The sequence below is a fragment of the Coregonus lavaretus genome (genome assembly GCF_964263955.1).
Source record: "Coregonus lavaretus genome assembly, chromosome: 2".
In the NCBI taxonomy this organism is placed as follows: Eukaryota; Metazoa; Chordata; class Actinopteri; order Salmoniformes; family Salmonidae; genus Coregonus; species Coregonus lavaretus.
The window spans coordinates 55,162,822-55,183,945 of NC_139989.1; the positions used below are offsets into that span (position 1 = coordinate 55,162,822).

Here is a 21,124-nt window from a genome sequence, read left to right on the forward strand (position 1 = left end):
AGATGGTGAAGCGTGATTCAACACTCCAGAGAATGCGTTTCCACTGCTCCAGAATCCAATGGCGGCAAGCTTTACACCATTCCAGCAGACGCTTGGCATTGCACATGGTGATCTTAGGCTTGTGTGCGGCTGCACGGCCATGGAAACCCATTTCATGAAGCTCCTGATGAACAGTTCTTGTGCTGACATTGCTTCCAGAGGCAGTTTGGAACTCGGCAATGAGTGTAGCAACCGAGGCCAGACGATTTTTACGCGCAACACACTTCAGCACTCAGCAGTCCCGTTCTGTGAGCTTGTGTGGCCTACCACTTCACGGCTGGGCCGTTGTTGCTCCTAGACATTTCCTCTTCACAATAACAGCACTTACAGTTGACCAGGGCAGCTCTAGCAGGTCAGGAATTTGACAAACTGACTTCTTGGAAAGGTGGCATCCTATGACGGTGCCGCGTTGAAAGTCACAGAGTAAGGCCATTCTATTGCCAATGTTTGTCTATGGAGATTGCATGGCGGTGTGCTCGATTTTATACACCTGTCAGCAATGGGTGTGGCTGAAATAGCAGAATCCACTAATTTTAAGGGGTGTTCACATACTTTTGTATATATAGTGTACATTGTTAAACATAGCAATGTACTGATATAGGGGCTAGGTCTACTGTAAATAAAATTATGTCTGAGCCATGGACATGCCAAACATTGTCAATAAGCAATATTACATTCACTATTGATAAGGCCTAAAAAGACAGTGAATAACTTGAAGAAAATGTGAATCAAAACTTAACAAGGACTTGTTTTAAATAGGTAATGTCTACAGTTACAGGCACCATAATTGCTCCCTCTGGGCATCTAATATTAAGGCAACGTAGATTATGGAGGGTTTTACGCACATCCAAACTTTTCACAGGAGCTGGACATGCAGGGTTCCAATGTAATCAGAAAGGGGGATTGTCCACTCACCGTTATACTGCTCCACAATTTAATATTTTATAAACATAATGGAACCATTTTACAGATTATATTCGCACTTCTCCAGAAATAGTAGACGGCTCCAAATTGCATTGCATGCGAGCCATGAACGATCTCACCATAAAGCCATGGACGGCAATCATGCAAACGTATTTAGGTTTTTAATTAAATTAAACAAAAAACGTACATGTTTTTATTTTATTTGTATTGCTGTTGTTTTTTAAACAAAACAATATTTATAAATAAGATGAGGTCGGAACCATGATATCATAAACCGCATCTCTCGTTTCATGAGCATAATGTGGCGTTCACGTACTATTGGGGTTATCAGAAGTTCTGACTGTTATCAACCGCGTTACTGCTAATCTGCTTCTGGTAGGTCTTAAATCTCCCATTAGCGCCTCATGAAATTGGCACTTTTGCGCTTGTTTTTAAAGACACACCTCAAATATTGCCACCCCTTCCACCTCAGTGCAAGCGAGCGGATGTTAGAGCGGTAAATTGCCGAACCTGGCACAAGCGATGTAAAATGACAGAGCGACAGTTTTTACATGCACAAATTGCCAGAATTTGATCCTACTGAATAGTGATCTCAAATGTTGTCTTTGAGAGAGGCCTGATAAAATGTTTGATTAAGCTCTGTCATTTAAAAATATTCTCATCATATTTGTCAACTGAAATGATGTTGTAAGCAACACTACTGGGTCTTTCTTCATTGAAATCATCACATTGGTTCAGAGGAAATCATTTTATCACCATGCTTTTGAATGAAAAAAGTATCTTGGTTTTCAACCCCCTCATGGTGACTGTGTGTTTGGTCTTGTCTATCCCAGAGGACATCATGGCCGAACACCTGATAAAATATATGGTGACTAAGGAGCCCAAGTGGAGGCCTTCTGCTGAGAGCGTGCTCGAACACCCCTTCTTCTGGAGCCTGGAGAAACAACTGCAGTTTTTCCAGGTCTGAATCAAGTTTCATTGTTCACATTTAGATATAATATAAAATCAAGCAATTTTATTCCCTGAAGAAAGCTCACCAGAATAACTACAATGGGGATACAGTAAATATAACTACAAGTGGCAATACTATAGCCCTCATTTTAGCTGTCTTTCTTTCTGGATTCTCCATTGAAGCTGTTTGTCCTTGTCATTAATGAGAACATTATGGATACCAAGTTTGTCAGACAATGGATCATCTTAAACCATTGGTTAAAATAGCCCACAGCTCATCAGAGGATGTTCATTAAGTCAGTTTATTCCTGGTAAGCTGAAATTGTTTCTTCATATTAAACTGGAATACAGTGGAGCAGAAACAGTCTGGTACTCAGGCTAGTAATCGAGGACTCTATTGGCTACAAAGCTAGAAGGTAATAAAGGAGATATTTGAGGAATTAAAGCCATGTTTTCCCCTGTAGGGTGTGAGTGACTGGATTGATGGACAGTCACAGCTGAAGCAGTTGAAAAATTCAATCATCGATCAGCTGGAGTCAGAGGCAGAAAAAGTGGTCAAGGGGAACTGGATGAAACATATCACTGAGGATTTGCGAAAAGGTTAGTGTCTGAGGATCAGTGTTTGAACACCAACAGACTGTGAGGCCTTAATATAATTTACGTATTGTATATCACAGCCACTTTAGCCTGGTCCAAATCAAGAGCGTCATGACTGGCATGACAATGATTGAAAGAGGTGTTGGCTAAAACAGATCTGGACCAGGCTACAGCAACATCTCCTTTCTTGGCCTCTTTTGATTACATAATTCTGGATCAATTCTTGCTATACTGTATATGTAATTATCATTGTTTGCTTACTGGCTGTCGCTCCTCCCTCTGCAGATCTAGAAAAACGCAAAGGAGCATATGAAGAGGGCTCCGTTAAATGTCTTCTACGGGCCATAAGAAACAAGGTAAGTGTGTTCTGTCCATTGGCAATGAATTACATAATATCTATTGATATGTACTGTATTATTCTAGTATTTGTATATTATCAAAATGAAATAAAATGTTACTGGTCTCGTACACATTTTGCAGATGTTATCGCAGGTGCATCGGAATGCTTAGGGAATGATCGACATTTACATAATGGGTACCTGAAGGAAAATGGAGGAGGGTCATGCTTTTCCAATTTCAAACCCTCAAGGGAGGGTTTAGTATTTTTTAACTCTAGTCTAGTTTTAACTCTAGGGGAGGGTCATGTAATTTGTAATTGATGAAATTTTAGAATTAGTTGCTTATTAGGCTATATATCGCTGTGTGTCCGATGCGCCCCTCATCTCTGATTCTCCACTGGACGCGCAATATGAAGTGTGCCTATAGGCTATTTAGTGTGGTCTCAATCAAATGATCCACAGGCTATAGGCTACAAAGTGCATGCTCTGAGAAGCACAGAGCAAAGTTATATTTCTATGATAGCTGCTGGGATGGTGTAAATAAAACTAGGCTGCATTACACACTGCTATGGATATTCCAACCCTGAGCCCCGGCCTGCTCTTCTCTTATTGATCAAAAACGTGTTTATGTGCTGCCTAACCAATGGCTGTGCTGTGTAGGCCTACAGTGGCAGTTCAGGGGGAGTCAAAGGCTTCTTCCGAATTAGTTTCTGTTGATTAGGCCTAGTCCCAAAAAATATTGTATGTGGACAAGCCTATAGCCTATGTTCTGTTCAGTTTGAGAAGGAGAGAGCGAATATGAGAAGGAGGACTGAAGGTCAACTTTGATAGCTTGCTAATACTATAATTGATTTTATTCAAAACAATATGTTTCTTGCCCATGATGTTGGCCAATTTATCAGACTTATTGACATCATAATAAGCCAGATTCGAGTAACTTACATTGTGGTGCTGAAACTTGAAGCAGGGGCACAATCAATTGGAAATGGACAGCTCATGGTGCTGAAAATAGGCAAATCTGAGTAGGCATTCATTTAAACTGTCTTCATTTTAATTCGACTTTACTAACAACAAGAGGGCTTTATGTTGGAGCCTATTTGTCTTCCTATTTAAGAAATAAGAGGTAGGTCTATCTGTTTGACAGACAAAATTAGGCTATAGGCTGCTATATCCATAGATTTGTCGGTCAATTCCTCCATCCACTATGCACTCTTTAAATAGACTACTTCTGTGTCAGTGAAGAGCTGTTAAGTTAAAACCAAGACTCAAATTGAGGGGGTATGAGATGGTATGCCATAGGCCTACTTTTTATTAAAGAAAATGGCAAAAAGCACAGGCCTACCCCTTGTTAGTTTAAGATTTGGAAGAAAATACAACTGATCTGATTTATAAAGTGATCTATAACAGCGCTTTGGTCCACAATTTTTTAAATGCTAGAAACAAGCTGTAAAATACCAGAGAAAGACGTGACTCCGATGCATATGGGGATATCACTTTGACATTCAGAGGCTGAGCTACAACCTTCTATAGCCGAGGAGACAAAACATGTACTTTGCTTGGGAAGTAATCTAATTCTGTCACTATCAATTGATTAAGCTATTCACTTTCTGTACAATATAATATTTTAAAACCCAGACAGCTTTTAGGGAAGCACTTGTGACCTTCTCTTGTTGGGTTAAGCCAAGGAAGAAGAGTAGCCAGCAGTTAAAGCTTACATTTTTCTTCGTCTGTAGGCCTGGGGTGGAATGGTAGGTCTAACTTTTGAAAGTACCATGCTCAGATTCCTACTGACGTCTCAGATTTAATTATTTACAAACAGAGACAGTTTCATTGCAAACAAGACAAACTCAATATTAGGAAGGTGTTCTTAATGTTTTGTGCACTGTGTATATAATGGTGTGTATAGACCAGGGGTGTCAAACTCATTTTAGCTCAGGGGCCACATGGAGGAAAATCTATTCCCAAGTGGGCCGGACCGGAAAAATCATGGTATATATATAACTTAAAAACAACAACTTCAGATTGTTTTCTTTGTTTTAATACGATCAACATACAACATAAAGCTGGAGCCTGAGGACAGTGTGTCCAAAATAGTACAAGCACAACATCACTATTAATCATAAAACACGTCAAGTTTATTTGAAAATTCTAAAGAAAAAGAACACACAAACACACAATGCCTCAGTGATTAACAGAACTGTTTCACAGATCACAGAACTATATCAGGGTGTAATTTCTCAGGCAGAAATGTAGATAAAAATAATGAAATCCTGTTCCCCAAACAAGTGCAAGAACCACAGAGTCAAGAATAGGTTAAATATACAAATAAAATAAAATCAATTAAAAACAATAGCACATCAACATAAAAACATATAAACATAAAGCTGGAGCCTGAGGACAGTGTCCAAAAGCACAACATCACTATTAATCATAAAACACCTCAAGTTATTTGAAAGTTCTGAGGACAAAGAACACACAAACACACAATGCCTCAGTGATTAACATAACTGTTTCACAGATCACAGAACTATATCAGGGTGTCATTTCTCAGGCAGAAATGTAGATAAAAATAATGAAATCCTGTTCCCCAAACAAGTGCAAGAACCACAGAGTCAAGAATAGGTTAAATATACAAATAAAATAAAATCAATTAAAAACAATAGCACATCAACATAAAAACATATAAACATAAAGCTGGAGCCTAAGGACAGTGTCCAAAAGCACAACATCACTATTAATCATAAAACACCTCAAGTTATTTGAAAGTTCTGAGGACAAAGAACACACAAACACACAATGCCTCAGTGATTCACAGAAGTATATCACAGATCACAGAACTATATCAGGGTGTCATTTCTCAGGCAGAAATGTAGATAAAAATAATGAAATCCTGTTCCCCAAACAAGTGCAAGAACCACAGAGTCAAGAATAGGTTAAATATACAAATAAAATAAAAACAATTAAAAACAATAGCACATCAACATAAAAACATATAAACATAAAGCTGGAGCCTGAGGACAGTGTCCAAAAGCACAACATCACTATTAATCATAAAACACCTCAAGTTATTTGAAAGTTCTGAGGACAAAGAACACACAAACACACAATGCCTCAGTGATTCACAGAAGTATATCACAGATCACAGAACTATATCAGGGTGTCATTTCTCAGGCAGAAATGTAGATAAAAATAATGAAATCCTGTTCCCCAAACAAGTGCAAGAACCACAGAGTCAAGAATAGGTTAAATATACAAATAAAATAAAATCAATTAAAAACAATAGCACATCAACATAAAAACATATAAACATAAAGCTGGAGCCTAAGGACAGTGTCCAAAAGCACAACATCACTATTAATCATAAAACACCTCAAGTTATTTGAAAGTTCTGAGGACAAAGAACACACAAACACACAATGCCTCAGTGATTCACAGAAGTATATCACAGATCACAGAACTATATCAGGGTGTCATTTCTCAGGCAGAAATGTAGATACAAATAATGAAATCCTGTTCCCCAAACAAGTGCAAGAACCACAGAGTCAAGAAAAGGTTAAATATACAAATAAAATAAAAACAATTAAAAACAATAGCACATCAACATAAAAACATATAAACATAAAGCTGGAGCCTGAGGACAGTGTCCAAAAGCACAACATCACTATTAATCATAAAACACCTCAAGTTATTTGAAAGTTCTGAGGACAAAGAACACACAAACACACAATGCCTCAGTGATTCACAGAAGTATATCACAGATCACAGAACTATATCAGGGTGTCATTTCTCAGGCAGAAATGTAGATAAAAATAATGAAATCCTGTTCCCCAAACAAGTGCAAGAACCACAGAGTCAAGAATAGGTTAAATATACAAATAAAATAAAATCAATTAAAAACAATAGCACATCAACATAAAAACATATAAACATAAAGCTGGAGCCTAAGGACAGTGTCCAAAAGCACAACATCACTATTAATCATAAAACACCTCAAGTTATTTGAAAGTTCTGAGGACAAAGAACACACAAACACACAATGCCTCAGTGATTCACAGAAGTATATCACAGATCACAGAACTATATCAGGGTGTCATTTCTCAGGCAGAAATGTAGATAAAAATAATGAAATCCTGTTCCCCAAACAAGTGCAAGAACCACAGAGTCAAGAATAGGTTAAATATACAAATAAAATAAAAACAATTAAAAACAATAGCACATCAACATAAAAACATATAAACATAAAGCTGGAGCCTGAGGACAGTGTCCAAAAGCACAACATCACTATTAATCATAAAACACCTCAAGTTATTTGAAAGTTCTGAGGACAAAGAACACACAAACACACAATGCCTCAGTGATTCACAGAAGTATATCATAGATCACAGAACTATATCAGGGTGTCATTTCTCAGGCAGAAATGTAGATAAAAATAATGAAATCCTGTTCCCCAAACAAGTGCAAGAACCACAGAGTCAAGAATAGGTTAAATATACAAATAAAATAAAATCAATTAAAAACAATAGCACATCAACATAAAAACATATAAACATAAAGCTGGAGCCTAAGGACAGTGTCCAAAAGCACAACATCACTATTAATCATAAAACACCTCAAGTTATTTGAAAGTTCTGAGGACAAAGAACACACAAACACACAATGCCTCAGTGATTCACAGAAGTATATCACAGATCACAGAACTATATCAGGGTGTCATTTCTCAGGCAGAAATGTAGATAAAAATAATGAAATCCTGTTCCCCAAACAAGTGCAAGAACCACAGAGTCAAGAATAGGTTAAATAAAATAAAATCAATTAAAAACAATAGCACATCAACATAAAAACATATAAACATAAAGCTGGAGCCTAAGGACAGTGTCCAAAAGCACAACATCACTATTAATCATAAAACACCTCAAGTTATTTGAAAGTTCTGAGGACAAAGAACACACAAACACACAATGCCTCAGTGATTCACAGAAGTATATCACAGATCACAGAACTATATCAGGGTGTCATTTCTCAGGCAGAAATGTAGATAAAAATAATGAAATCCTGTTCCCCAAACAAGTGCAAGAACCACAGAGTCAAGAATAGGTTAAATATACAAATAAAATAAAATCAATTAAAAACAATAGCACATCAACATAAAAACATATAAACATAAATCTGAAAGCGTTGCTCAAACTCCCGTAACAGTCCCGTTATTTTATCTTTGAACCGCTTCATGTCTGCCACATGTTGGGTCGCGCACACATTTTTCAGACAGGGGAAGTGAGCTGCATCACCACCGGCAAGTTGCGTCTCCCACAATGACAGCTTCAACTTGAAAGAACGTATGCTGTCATAATACTGCGTGACAACTTTGTTGCGCCCTTGCAGCTGTTTGTTCGAGTTATTCAGGTGCTCTGTAACATCCACCATAAATGCAAGGTCCGGCATCCATTCTGCGGAATGAAATTCTAACACTGGTTTGCCCTTTTCTTCCATGAACTGTTCAATTTCTTCTCGTAAATCAAAGAAACGCCTCAGCACAGCACCTCGGCTTAACCATCTTACCTCAGTGTGGTATGGCAGGCCGTAGATGTGGTCTTTCTCTCTGAGAAGGCTGTCAAACTGACGGTGATTCAGGCTTCTGGATCGGATGAAATTAACAGTTTGGATGACCACCTTCATGACGTTATCCATCTTTAATGACTTGCAACACAAAGCCTCCTGGTGCAAAATACAGTGAAAAGTCAAAAAATCACGTCCTCCATTTGCAGATTGCACTTTCTCTCTGAACTTTGTCACAACGCCTGCTTTTTTCCCGATCATTGAGGGCGCACCATCTGTAGCCAGGCTGACAGCGCGGGACCAGTCCACTCCGACCCTGTCCAGCGCGCCGACGAGTGCGGTAAAAATATCAGCTGCTGTCGTTGTATCTGTCATCGGCACCAACTCCACGAACTCCTCGGTGACGGTCAATGTGTCATCAACTCCGCGGATGAAAAAATGGCCAGTTGTGCAACATCTGTAATGTCCGTGCTTTCATCAATTGCAACCGAAAACGCAATAAATGACTTTACTTTTTGCTTCAACTGGCTGTCCAAATCCACTGAAAGATCGGAAATCCTGTCTGCAACTGTGTTTCTTGTCAGGCTGATATTTGCAAAAGCCTGCCGCTTTTCAGGGCACACAATCTCCGCTGCCTTCATCATGCATGTTTTTACAAATTCACCCTCACTAAATGGTTTTGAAGCCACTGCGATTTCATTAGCAATGAGGTAGCTAGCTTTCACTGCAGCGTCACTGATGTCTCGGCTGTGAGTAAACACAGACTGCTGTTTCTTCAGACCCGCCAACAGTTCATTCACCTTCTCTCATCTCCGCTGTCCTTGAAAGTTGTCATATTTGTCGGCATGAAGACTCACATAGTGGCGACGAAGGTTATATTCTTTCAGCACTGCAACATGCTCTGAACACACCAAACATACAGCTTTCCCATTCAATTCCGTGATTAAATAGGATGACCATTTTTCTTGGAACACTCTGCACTCTGCGTCCACTTTTCTCTTTTTTGACAGAGACATATTGGGGCAATGAGGGTGCCAAAGCACATAATGTTAAAAGTAGAAGCCGTAATAAATATCGCGGGCAAAACAAAGTAGCTCATTGGCTGCACGTGCTTGACCTACTTGCTCTGCCCCGGTATATACAGTTTGCTTGCTTAACACAATTGCTATTGCGCCATCCAGTGGACGCAATTGGAACAGCAGTTTATTTTATAGAAAAATTGCAACAAAAAAAAAATTTTACTTTTTTTTTTTTAATCATCTCGCGGGCCGGATTAAACCCGTTTGCGGGCCTGATCCGGCCCGCGGGCCGTACGTTTGACACCCCTGGTATAGACAGTATATGGATAGAAAAGGTGTGTACAGCAGTAGTTAAATAGGATGAGCCTTGACTAGAATACAGTATATACAGTGCATTCAAAAAGTATTCAGACCCCTTGACTTTTTCCAAATTTTGTTACGTTACAGCCTTATTCTAAAATTGATTAAATGGTTTTTTTCCCCTCATCAATCTACACACAATACCCCATAACAACAAAGCAAAAACTTTTAAAGAATTCTTTGCAAATGTATTAAAAATAAAAACTGAAATATTACATTTACATAAGTAATCAGACACTTTATGTACAGTACTTTGATGAAGCACCTTTGGCAGCGATTACATCATCGAGTTTTCTTGGGAATGACGCTACAAGATTGGCACACCTGTATTTGGGGAGTTTCTCCCATTCTTCTGGGCTCTGGCTGGGCCACTCAAGGACATTCAGAGAATTGTCCCGAAGCCACTCCTGCATTGTCTTGGCTGTGTGCTTAGGGTCGTTGTCCTGTTGGAAGGTGAACCTTCACCCCAGTCTGAGGTTCTGAGCGCTCTGGAGCAGGTTTCATCAAGGATCTCTCTGTACTTTGCTTCGTTCATCTTTGCCTCGATCCTGACTAGTCTCCCAGTCCCTGCCGCTGAAAAACATCCCCACAGCATGATGCTGCCACCACCATGCTTCACCATAGGGAGGTGCTAGGTTTCCTCCAGACATGACACTTGGCATTCAGACCAAAGAATTCAATCTTGGTTTCATCAGACCAGAGAATCTTGTTTCTCATGGTCTGAGAGTCGTTAGGTGCCTTTTGGCAAACTCCAAGCGGGCTGTCATGTGCCTTTTACTGAGGAGTGGCTTCCGTCTGGCCACTCTACTATAAAGGCCTGATTTGTGGAGTGCTGCAGAGATGGTTGTCCTTCTGGAAGTTTCTCCTATCTCCACAGAGGAACTCTAAAGCTCTGTCAGATTGGCCATCGGGTTCTTGGTCACCTCCATGACCAAGGCCATTCTACCCCAATTGCCCAGTTTGGCCAGGCGGCCAGCTCTAGTAAGAGCCTTGGTGGTACCAAACTTCTTCCATTTAAGAATGATGGAGGCCACTGTGTTCTTGGGGACCTTCAATGCTGCAGAATTTTTCTTATACCCTCCCCCAGATCTGTGCCTTGACACAATCCTGTCTCGGAGCTCTACGGACAATTCCTTCGAACTCATGGCTTGGTTTTTGCTCTGACATGCACTGTCAACTCTGGGACCTTATATAGACAGGTGTGTGCCTTTCCAAATCATGTCCAATCAATTGAATCAATTGAAAGGGTCTGAATACTTATGTAAATGTGATATTTAATTTTTTAATTTTTGATAAACGTTCTAAACTTTCTAAAAAACTGTTTTTGCTTTGTCATTATGGGGTATTGTGTGTAGATTGATGAGGGGGGGGGGGAAAACAATTTAATCCATTTTAGAATAAGGCTGTAACGTAACAGAATGTGGAAAAAGTCTGAATGCACTGTACATATGAAGTTGGTAAAACAGTATGCAAACATTAAAGTGACCAGTGTTCATTGACTATGTACATAGGGCAGCTGTGATGGGTGATTTGAAGGATTCAGGCGCAGGAGGGTAAATCACAGAATACAGAGTTTATTCCGGAATACTGAGTTACGCAGATATAGCTCAAATAGTCAAATGCGCAAAACAGGCGCACTGGGAAAGTATACCCTGGCAATACAAAATACACGTAGCTCAGCCGCGCTACTCTCTCCTCACATTAAACAATCACCCACAAGGACAAGGGGGCAGAGGGAACACTTATACAAGTACTAATGAGGGGATATGAACCAGGTGTGTGTAATAGACAAGACAAAACAAATGGAATGATGAGATGAGGAGCGGCAGTGGCTAGAAGGCCGGTGACGACGAATGCCGAAGCCTGCCCGAACAAGGAGAGGAGGAGAGGAGGTAGCTTCGGAGGAAGTCGTGACAGCAGCAGTCTCTAAGGTGCTGCTACTCGAATTAAACACTATATTGGTATAAGTAGTTCATTGTGTAACATTAATAATTATTTCATTATTGAAAAAATAAAGATTGTTATCAGAATTAATCAAATACATAAGGTATGGACATATTTCTTTGTGTGACTACAACCTCCTTTAATATACTGAACAAAAATATAAATGCAACATGAAATAATTTCAACGATTTTACTGAGTTACAGGTCATATAAGCAAATCAGTCAATTTAAATAAACTAATTTGGCCCTAATCTATGGATTTGACATGACTGGGCAGGAGCGCAGCCATGGGTGGGCCTGGGAAGGCATAGGCCCACCCACTGAGGAGCCAGGCCCAGCCAATCAGAATTTGTTTTTCCCCACAAGAGGACTTTAATACAGACAGAAATACTCCTCAGTTTCATTAGCTGTCTGGGTGGCTGGTCTCAGATGATCCCGCAGGTGAAAAAGCAGGGTGTGGAGGTCCTGGACTGGCGTGGTTACACGTAGTCTGTGGTTGTGAGGTCGGTTGACGTATTACCAAATTCTCTAAAAATGACATTGGAGGCGGCTTATGGTTGAGAAATGAACATTGAATTCTATGGCAACAGCTCTGGGGGACATTCCTCCAGTCAGCATGCCAATTGCACGCTCCCTCAAAACTTGAGACATCTGTGGTTTGTGTTGTGTGACAAACTGCACATTTTAGAGTGGCCTTTTATTGTCCCCAGCACAAGGTGCACCTGCGTAATGGTCATGCTGTTTAATTCTTGATATACCACACCTGTTAGGTGGAAGGATTATCTTGGCAAAGGAGAAATGCTCACTAACAGGGAAACAAATTTGTGCACAAAAGTTAAGAGACATTTTTTTGCATATGGAACATTTCAGGGATCTTTTATTCCAGCTCATGAAACATGAGACCAACACTTTACATGTTGCATTTATATTTTTGTTCAGTAGGGGGACATTCCTCCAGTCAGCATGCCAATTGCACGCTCCCTCAAAACTTGAGACATCTGTGGTTTGTGTTGTGTGACAAACTGCACATTTTAGAGTGGCCTTTTATTGTCCCCAGCACAAGGTGCACCTGCGTAATGGTCATGCTGTTTAATTCTTGATATACCACACCTGTTAGGTGGAAGGATTATCTTGGCAAAGGAGAAATGCTCACTAACAGGGAAACAAATTTGTGCACAAAAGTTAAGAGACATTTTTTTGCATATGGAACATTTCAGGGATCTTTTATTCCAGCTCATGAAACATGAGACCAACACTTTACATGTTGCATTTATATTTTTGTTCAGTATTGATAACCTCATTAAATGTGTGCAAGTGACATTCTATAAACTGTATGCTGTTTCCCATAGAGTAACCATTACGATGAAATTCCTGATCTCCATAAGACGTTCGGCTCATTACCAGAAGGCTTTGTGTCCTACTTCACCTCCCGCTTCCCCCACCTGCTGCTGCACACCTACCGGGCCATGCTCACCTGGGCTGAGGAGGTGGCCTTCAAGAAATACTACCCCAAGTTGAGAGAGGCGTGGATGGTCTATGACACACAGACAGCCTAAGACCAAAAGGTCCTTTACACCAATCTTTGAAGTGATGACAACCAAGCCACCAGCCAAATATTGTGTATTTTTCTAGGCTTTGCTTTTATTGTTGTTTTCGTAACATGAACCTGCAGTGCACTGAATCCAGAGACATTCCTTCAATGACAATTCCATAACTAGATAGAGGCTGTCAGTTCACTGTACTGTCAGTGTACAAAAGTGACCTTCGTTTTTTTTTGTGTGTATCTGTTTTTCTATTACATTGCTTATGAAATATTATTATTTATTCCTGATCCTCTGTGGACCCTGACACTGTACTTTGTTTTGTTTATGTATGTGTATAGATGATTTAATGCTTTATAGATGAAGCCTGTACCATGTTTGACTATGATGGCTTTTAGTGCCTCAACTAAATTTGGGTGGTCCACAGTGTTTTAGTTCTTTTTTTCCCCCTGTATTATTTTATTATTGTATCATTGTGGATTGACACTTAAATACATTTTTCTAACTAGGTTACGCTGCCTGGTCCTTCTGATCACTGCTAGTCTATTAGAGTCTACCCTGGTCCTTCTGATCACTGCTAGTCTATTAGAGTCTACCCTGGTCCTTCTGATCACTGCTAGTCTATTAGAGTCTACCCTGGTCCTTCTGATCACTGCTAGTATATTAGAGTCTACCCTGGTCCTTCTGATCACTGCTAGTCTATTAGAGTCTACCCTGGTCCTTCTGATCACTGCTAGTATATTAGAGTCTACCCTGGTCCTTCTGATCACTGCTATTCTATTAGAGTCTATATAGACTGATGTGATAACAAGATGTTTGTACTGTAGCTACCTATTGTGTGCTAGCTATATGAAATATGTGAGCCTGCTTCACGAAATCGAATCACTCAAAACTAGTGGTTCACATGGTGCCTCAATATCCTCAACATACTGTAAGTCCCAGTAACTGGAAATGGGTTCACTTGAAATTGTAGTGTATTAGGATTATGTCTTTGTTAACGTTTTTCATGTGGAACTGAAAAGATGTTTATGTTAGTTCAAAAATAGCCATTTGTAGGGTGACGCCCCAGGGGAGACAGGTGATTGGACAGCAGAGGGAGCAACCCATATTTTTGCATTGTTTATAAGTATATGCTGGAGGCAGAGGGGGTTAGAACAGACAGATTAATTTGGGACACTGTTTCTCCAGACGCTGCAGGTCTATAACTTATGCTGACATCTTGTGATATAAATAAAACTTATAATCAAAGTGCAGCCTAAGCGGACTCTTTGTTTGACAGCAATAAGTACCAGCATTCGACGCGATACACGACAAAATCAAATCAAATCACATTTTATTTGCCACATGTGCCGAATACAACAGGTGTAGACATTACAGTGAAATGCTTCCTTACAAGCCCATAACCAATGTCGTGTATTGGGATTATGTCTTTGTTAAAAAAAAATTAAGTGGAACTGAAAGAATGTTGATTTTAGTATCAAGAGGGAATGTTTTAGTGTAACGCCACATACAACAGACAGGAAGTGTGTTGTAGGCAGGGGAGACTGGTGATTGGCCAGAAGAGGGAGCATCTTTTTGCATTGTTTATAAGTAGGGGGAAAAACGAAGGAGGGTCAGAAAGCATTGAGATTCATTTGGGACTGCTTCTCCAGACTTCGCGTGTCTGTAACTTATGCTGTAACCTCGTGATATTAATAAAAGCCTCTAAAACACGGTGCAGCTTAAGTGGATTCTTTGATTGACAGCAATACCCACCAGCATTCGACGCGATACCACAAATGGAGGTCCTACCGAGATTCTGATTGCATCGTTCTTTGTTCCCTTCCTGAGGCGCGAGGTGACTACTGCCCAAGCCGGCTTTAAAGGTGAGATTACTCACAAAATTTGGGCATTAATTATTCCGCTGGTTGGGGAGAGAGCATTGAAGGTGTACAGTTAAAAGTATTTGGGTCGTTGTTGTTGATGTGGGGTGTTGCGGTCGATTACGAGTCTTTAAAAATATTCTAAAATATATTCCATTGGTAACGGCAGGTAATTGGAAGTTTAGAGCATAAAACGGTAGGAATTAAGTATTGAAGGTGTACAATTAAAACAGATATGCGCATTTATTAGGGCACTGTACCGCTTAAAGACCCCAATGGGGGCCATTTTAGATAATGGGCCGGCAAATCCGCTTACACGATAGAATGTGCAGTCGGTGGGTATTTAAAGAAAACTCGGTTTGATGGGGTTTATCTGATTGTGATTATGGTTCGACTTTCGTCCGACGGGGTGGTTGATTGGGTCTGATTTCTCGGTGAAATGGTCATTAATCCACGGTAGCACAAAATGGTAGAGAAATATCTTAAAAGGAATAAGGACAGTGCAGGATATTTATTTGTGTGGTAGGCCGCAGTTAGCTAAAGGCTAAGGCTAATGTTAATGCTAAATGCTGGAGTGTGGGTCATGCTACATTGTACATAGCGGCTAATGCTAAATGCTAATGCTAAATGCTAATTGTGTTGCGTGCTACATGCTAACGTGTCCTTAGAGGTCCATTGCGATGGGTTAAAGCCTCTTAAACTTGTTTGCATTTGGGTGGAATTCAGAGTTCTACGCAAATGTGAGGTCTGTTATGTGTAATTGTCTGGCTATAAGTGTAAAATAAAGAACTGAGGTAGAACGCTGGCGTTCTATGGTGTGGTAAGCATGGGGTTAAGTGGATGTGCGCATGCGCTTGATTTTACGGGGCTAAAACTACGACATGCGGTTATGTGCTAAGACTACAAAAACGGCATTGTGGGTAAGGGTCATAGGTCTCTGGGGTTACCCTGCAGGGGAGAAATAGCCACAGATAAGGGGAAATTGGACACGAATCTTCTAAATCGTTAAAGTGACTGTTATTCGAACATGAAACTATTTGTTGAGATGTAGTAAATTAATAAATTAAATATATGTTGACGGAGTATAATGAATTGAATTAAATGACGGATTAAAATAAAATAAAAATGTTTTGAGCGATCTATTTAGTCCTGGGTTCAGTCTTATAGCAAATATGAGTGGGGGAATATTGAATGTGGATAACTTGGTTAAGTGTATAAACTTTAAATGCTTGTCTGTACCGTTTTGTTCCCTTGTCATATGAGGCTATAGAACGAGAGCAAAGGAGAGAGAGGAGGGGCTAACGTGTGCGTGACGTGACAAGGTGTGACGCAGGCAGAGGATCATTCAAAATCAGGCTAGTGCTTTTTTGTCTACAAATCTTCCCTATAGGATGTTGGATGCAATGACACTCTCTCAGACGCTTGGCAACGGACTGATCATTTGAATAAAATTTGCATTTTGGTGTCTCTGTGCATTACTGGGCTTGATTGGGGGTTCGGTTGGAAAGCAGGTACTGACATTATTCTGTGATATTAAAATACTTGGGTGCATATTAAACAATGGAATTTATTGGTGTGGTAGTGTTGTAGATTGGAAGTCCTTGTGTTTTGATTGCTGTGAAGTTGACTACTGGTATTCACTTTCCGGAGGGGTTAAGGTAAGTGGGCCACTAATTGATAAATTGGTAAAGTAGGTGTAGAAATAAAAGATTGGTTTTAAGTATTCATAATTTTTAATTTATTTTTAATTTATTTTTTAATTGATATTTTAAATTTTTTAATTAAAAATAATTTTTGAATAAAATTTTTAATAGAATTTTTTTTGTTTGTTGGGTTTTTATTTTTAATTAAAATTTAATTTGGTTTTTAATTAAAAAAAAAATTTGAATGGATTTTTAATAAAAAAAAAAATTTTTAGAATACATTTTTTTTGATTAAATTTTTAATATTCCTATTTTTATTGATTTAAACAAAAAAAAAAAAAATTCGGGTTGTTTAAGTTATATTAATAATTAAAGGGGGGGAAGCCATAGGCTATATAGGCTAAAATAAAATAGGTCACAATAAAGGAATATAAAAGAGTAGTTACAATGGGGAGAAAGGATAGCAAGGCTATGAAAGTTATTACACCGGTTGATATAGTGGAACATAGTAATCCTTTAGTTAAGGGTATTGCGAGATTATCCGGCAAATGGAACAAACGTTGGCCTGACATTGAACAACCATGGCCTGTGGAAGGGACTCTTAACCCTGACGTCATCAACATCATGAAAGTGCTTCTGTCAATTTACAAGGCAGATCAGAAGAAGGGAAAACAAAAGGAACGACGTAAAGAGAAGAGACAAAGGGAGCTGGGTGTTCTTAAACTGTTTGAAGATGAAGGACAAAAACTGATGAAAGATACCAACGACAAGGGAAGCAAAGGTATGGAGAAAAGGCTAAAAGAAGAGAAGTCGACAGAGAAACTAGGAGTAGAAGTCGGTATACCTTTCTCACATACGGATTCGGCGAAAAGACCCCCACCTTATGAGAAGGAAGTAGAGCTTAGGGATGCTTATCCTCAGCTTCCAGTGATCCTCCAGCAGGGTGATTATTACATCAGAGATGAAGATGAACAAATAATAGAGAGAGGACAAGCAGAAACGACCATAAAAATGCATCCAAGCTCCAAAGGTAAAAAGAAAACAAGAAGTCTGAAAACTAAGGGTGGAATGAGGTTAAGTAGGATGGAACTGGATGAGGACGATGATGATCAGAGTGATTTAGAGGGGATCATGGGTGGATATGATCCTGTCATCAAACGGAGGTTGGCCAGAACGGAGAGAAGGGGTGAGGAAGGTTGGAAGAAGAAGGATACAAGATATTCCAGGGCTGAGGAAGGTTTGAAGAAGAAGGATACAATATATTCGAGTTCTGAGGAAAGCAAAGATGAAGACAGCGATAAAGACGAGACTAAAGGTGCTGTGTATTCGAAAGGAGTTTATCCTGCAAAGACTGACACAGAAGAAGTAGAAGGAGATATAGAACGATGCTTATCAGAACTGGAGAATGCAAGGACTGCAGGAGAGGTAAGAGAGCTAGAGGAAGAACTCCAGACGCTGACCATACAGAAGGAGAAACAGCTGAAAAAAGAATCCAAAAAAGGTGAGACAAAATATGCATTAAGGTCAAGGAAAGATACCACGAGCAAAATGGTACCAGTTATCATTCGAGGTCAAAACTTTGAATATAAGCCGTTGCAAAATACCGATATGTCAAATATACTTGAGAAGTTGCCTATTCTTCAAAATGGGGCCTATCCTTGGATTTCGAAATTGGAAGAAATTACGGTGGGAACACAGTCCGCCATAGGAGACGTCAAGAGACTGTTGGCTAATCTCATTGGGATTCCAGATATGGAAGAAGTCTTTCAGAGAGCTGGACTCATTAGATATGTAGGGACTGCAGTGAACGATCCTGAATTGTTGGCTGCAAGTAGGAATCGTCTGTGGAGAGCATTGAAAGATACATTTCCAACAAATGTGCATCCTGATAATATTTTGATTGACCCGCTAGGACAACAAGAAAATCCGAGAGCCTATGTGTCAAGAGTTCATCAAGTGTGGAGAAATATTACTGGAAATGATCCAGATGTGAGTCAAATTGAGCAGTCAATTTTGAGAGCTAAACTGCAAATGGGACTGCCCTCACCAGTAAGGAGCAAACTGGCAGAAGTGGTTGGACTTGGAAGCATGACAAAAGGTGTCTATACAGATCACATAGCTCACCAAGTGGATCTGTACAGGAAGAAGGAACTCAACCAGAAAGAGCAGGACGAAGAAACTCTCAGAAAACTCAATCAAATACAACTGGGGGAGAATAAAAAGGATAAGAAACCAGCTTTGGTTATGCAGAGTCGGTGTGCACCAAACCAACAATCACTGCCACAGCTTCAACCAGAACAGTTCCAACCGCAAGTGTACCAGCCACCAATGGCGGCACCAGTTGGTTCATATCCACAGCCAATTCCTGGACAGACACAGAATTGGAGAGGAAGAGGACGAGAAGGCTTCGAAGGAAGAGGAAGGTTTCAGCCACACCTCCAGCAATCGCAAGATGTGTGTTATAATTGTGGACAGGGTGGTCACTATGTCAGGGACTGCAATTGGTCAGGAGGAAACATCAGAGGGAATTTCAGAGGAAGATACAGGGGCCAGTCAAGATCATCTGGAGGACCGGTGAACCCCTACAGGGGTCCGGAGCAAGGATTCTAGAGGTGCCTAGATGATCCGAAAGGGGGGTGTCAGCTGGTAGCATCAGGACCGGAAAAAGATCCAACAATTGAGGTGAAAATAAACAACCGACCATTGGAAGTGATGGCGGATAGCGGAGCTGCGTTCACCTGTGTTCGACCTGAAGATGCTACACATCTCCCTATGTCCAATCAACTCGTTAGGACAATCGGATTTGAGGGAGTAAAACAGCTGATTCCTCTTACGGAACCAATTGAGCTCTGCTATAAAGATCAGAAAATTACAATACCCATACTGGTATCAGAACATACACCTGTTGCATTATTGGGAAGAGATGCATTGTGTAAGTTGAACTGTACAATAAGATGTACACCAGACGGCTGTCTGATAGAAATGCCAAAGGAAAAGGTTTACCAATTGTCGATGATGACGGAGATGGATTCGTCTTCAGTATTCTGGATTGGAAATCTCAGTGAAGATTTTATGAAGCAGGCTAAGATATGGGAAAGATTTATTGTTGCAAATATGCCGGATGCGAAGCTTCCGGAATATCCATTCCATTGTACGCTTAAGTATTTCAAGAAGGCTGCCCAACCACACTCAGAGGAATGGTTGAGTCATCAACCGAAGAATGTTCAACTTAGCTCAAGTTGCATTATTTTAGGACCACAAGGAGCAGCTATGAAGATAAACACAGACGATTATCTGAATAGAGAATTTGATATTGAGAAGAGTGTGCCACATGTTACCTTGTTGGTTTCGGAAGGCTATGAGCAAAAGCAAATAGGAGAAATGATGACAGAAGCAGAGAAACTTAGTTTCAGACCAATGAAAGAGAATTTGGCGATCTGGAAAAGTGAAGATCAACGATTTCTTAAAATAATGATTTCGGCTCAAGGACAAGGAGAGCCACAGGCTGTAGGAATGACACATGAATCTATTTGCAATATGAAGATGGATTCAGACCCTATGAAAGAGGAGATGTTGCAACAAGTTCCAGAAGGGTTGTGGTCTCAACATAGTACTGATATTGGACTTGTGAAATCAGCCCAACCTGTGAAAGTTGAACTTCGACCAGGAGCCAGACCTCCATGGAAAAATCAGTATCCATTGAAAGATGAAGCAATCCAAGGGATTGAACCACAAATTGAAGGACTTTCGAAAGCAGGTGTTTTAAGGACAACAAAAAACCCTCGGAGTAACACGCCTTTGTGGCCTGTAGAAAAACCAGATGGAACTTATCGTGTAGTTCATGATTTGAGAGCAGTAAATGAGGTAGTGACTGACTTTCCAGCAGAAGTGCCAGACCCTCATACCTTGTTAGCCCAAGTTCCTCCGGATGCGACACATTTTACAGTACTAGACTTATGTGGAGCATTTTTCAGTGTTCCACTTAGTATAGAGAGTCAGAATTTATTTGGGTTCACATATAAGGGACAGTTCTATGAGTACAGTAGAATGCCACAGGGGTACCGGCATTCGCCGCATATCTTCAATAAAGTACTGAAGGAAGATTTGGTAGGGATAGATGAGATATTGCAGAGCACTGTCATTCAGTACGTGGATGATATAATGGTTTGCTCACAAAATAAGGAAACATGTCATAGGGACTCAATTAAATTACTACAGGTATTGGCAGAAAAGGGGCATAAGGTGTCACAGAAAAAGCTGCAATATTGTCAGGAGAAAGTTGTATATTTAGGTCAAAACATAACTCATGGCCACAGAAACATTTCGGACAGGCAGGTGGAAACTATTCGTAAG

General features: G+C 40.0%; 1 protein-coding gene across 1 annotated transcript in view; it reads left to right on the forward strand.

Annotated features, from left to right (window-relative positions):
* Positions 1-14,980, forward strand: part of LOC311102664 (serine/threonine-protein kinase/endoribonuclease IRE1-like) — a 28,730-nt gene extending 13,750 nt beyond the window's left edge. The window contains exons 11-14 of the mRNA XM_084144028.1: positions 1,797-1,924; positions 2,379-2,514; positions 2,797-2,867; positions 13,075-14,980. Of these exons, the coding sequence (XP_084000154.1) occupies positions 1,797-1,924; positions 2,379-2,514; positions 2,797-2,867; positions 13,075-13,281 (542 nt within the window). The 3' untranslated portion in view covers positions 13,282-14,980. The remainder of the gene's footprint in view (positions 1-1,796; positions 1,925-2,378; positions 2,515-2,796; positions 2,868-13,074) is intronic.
* The last annotated feature ends 6,144 nt before the right edge of the window (positions 14,981-21,124 follow it).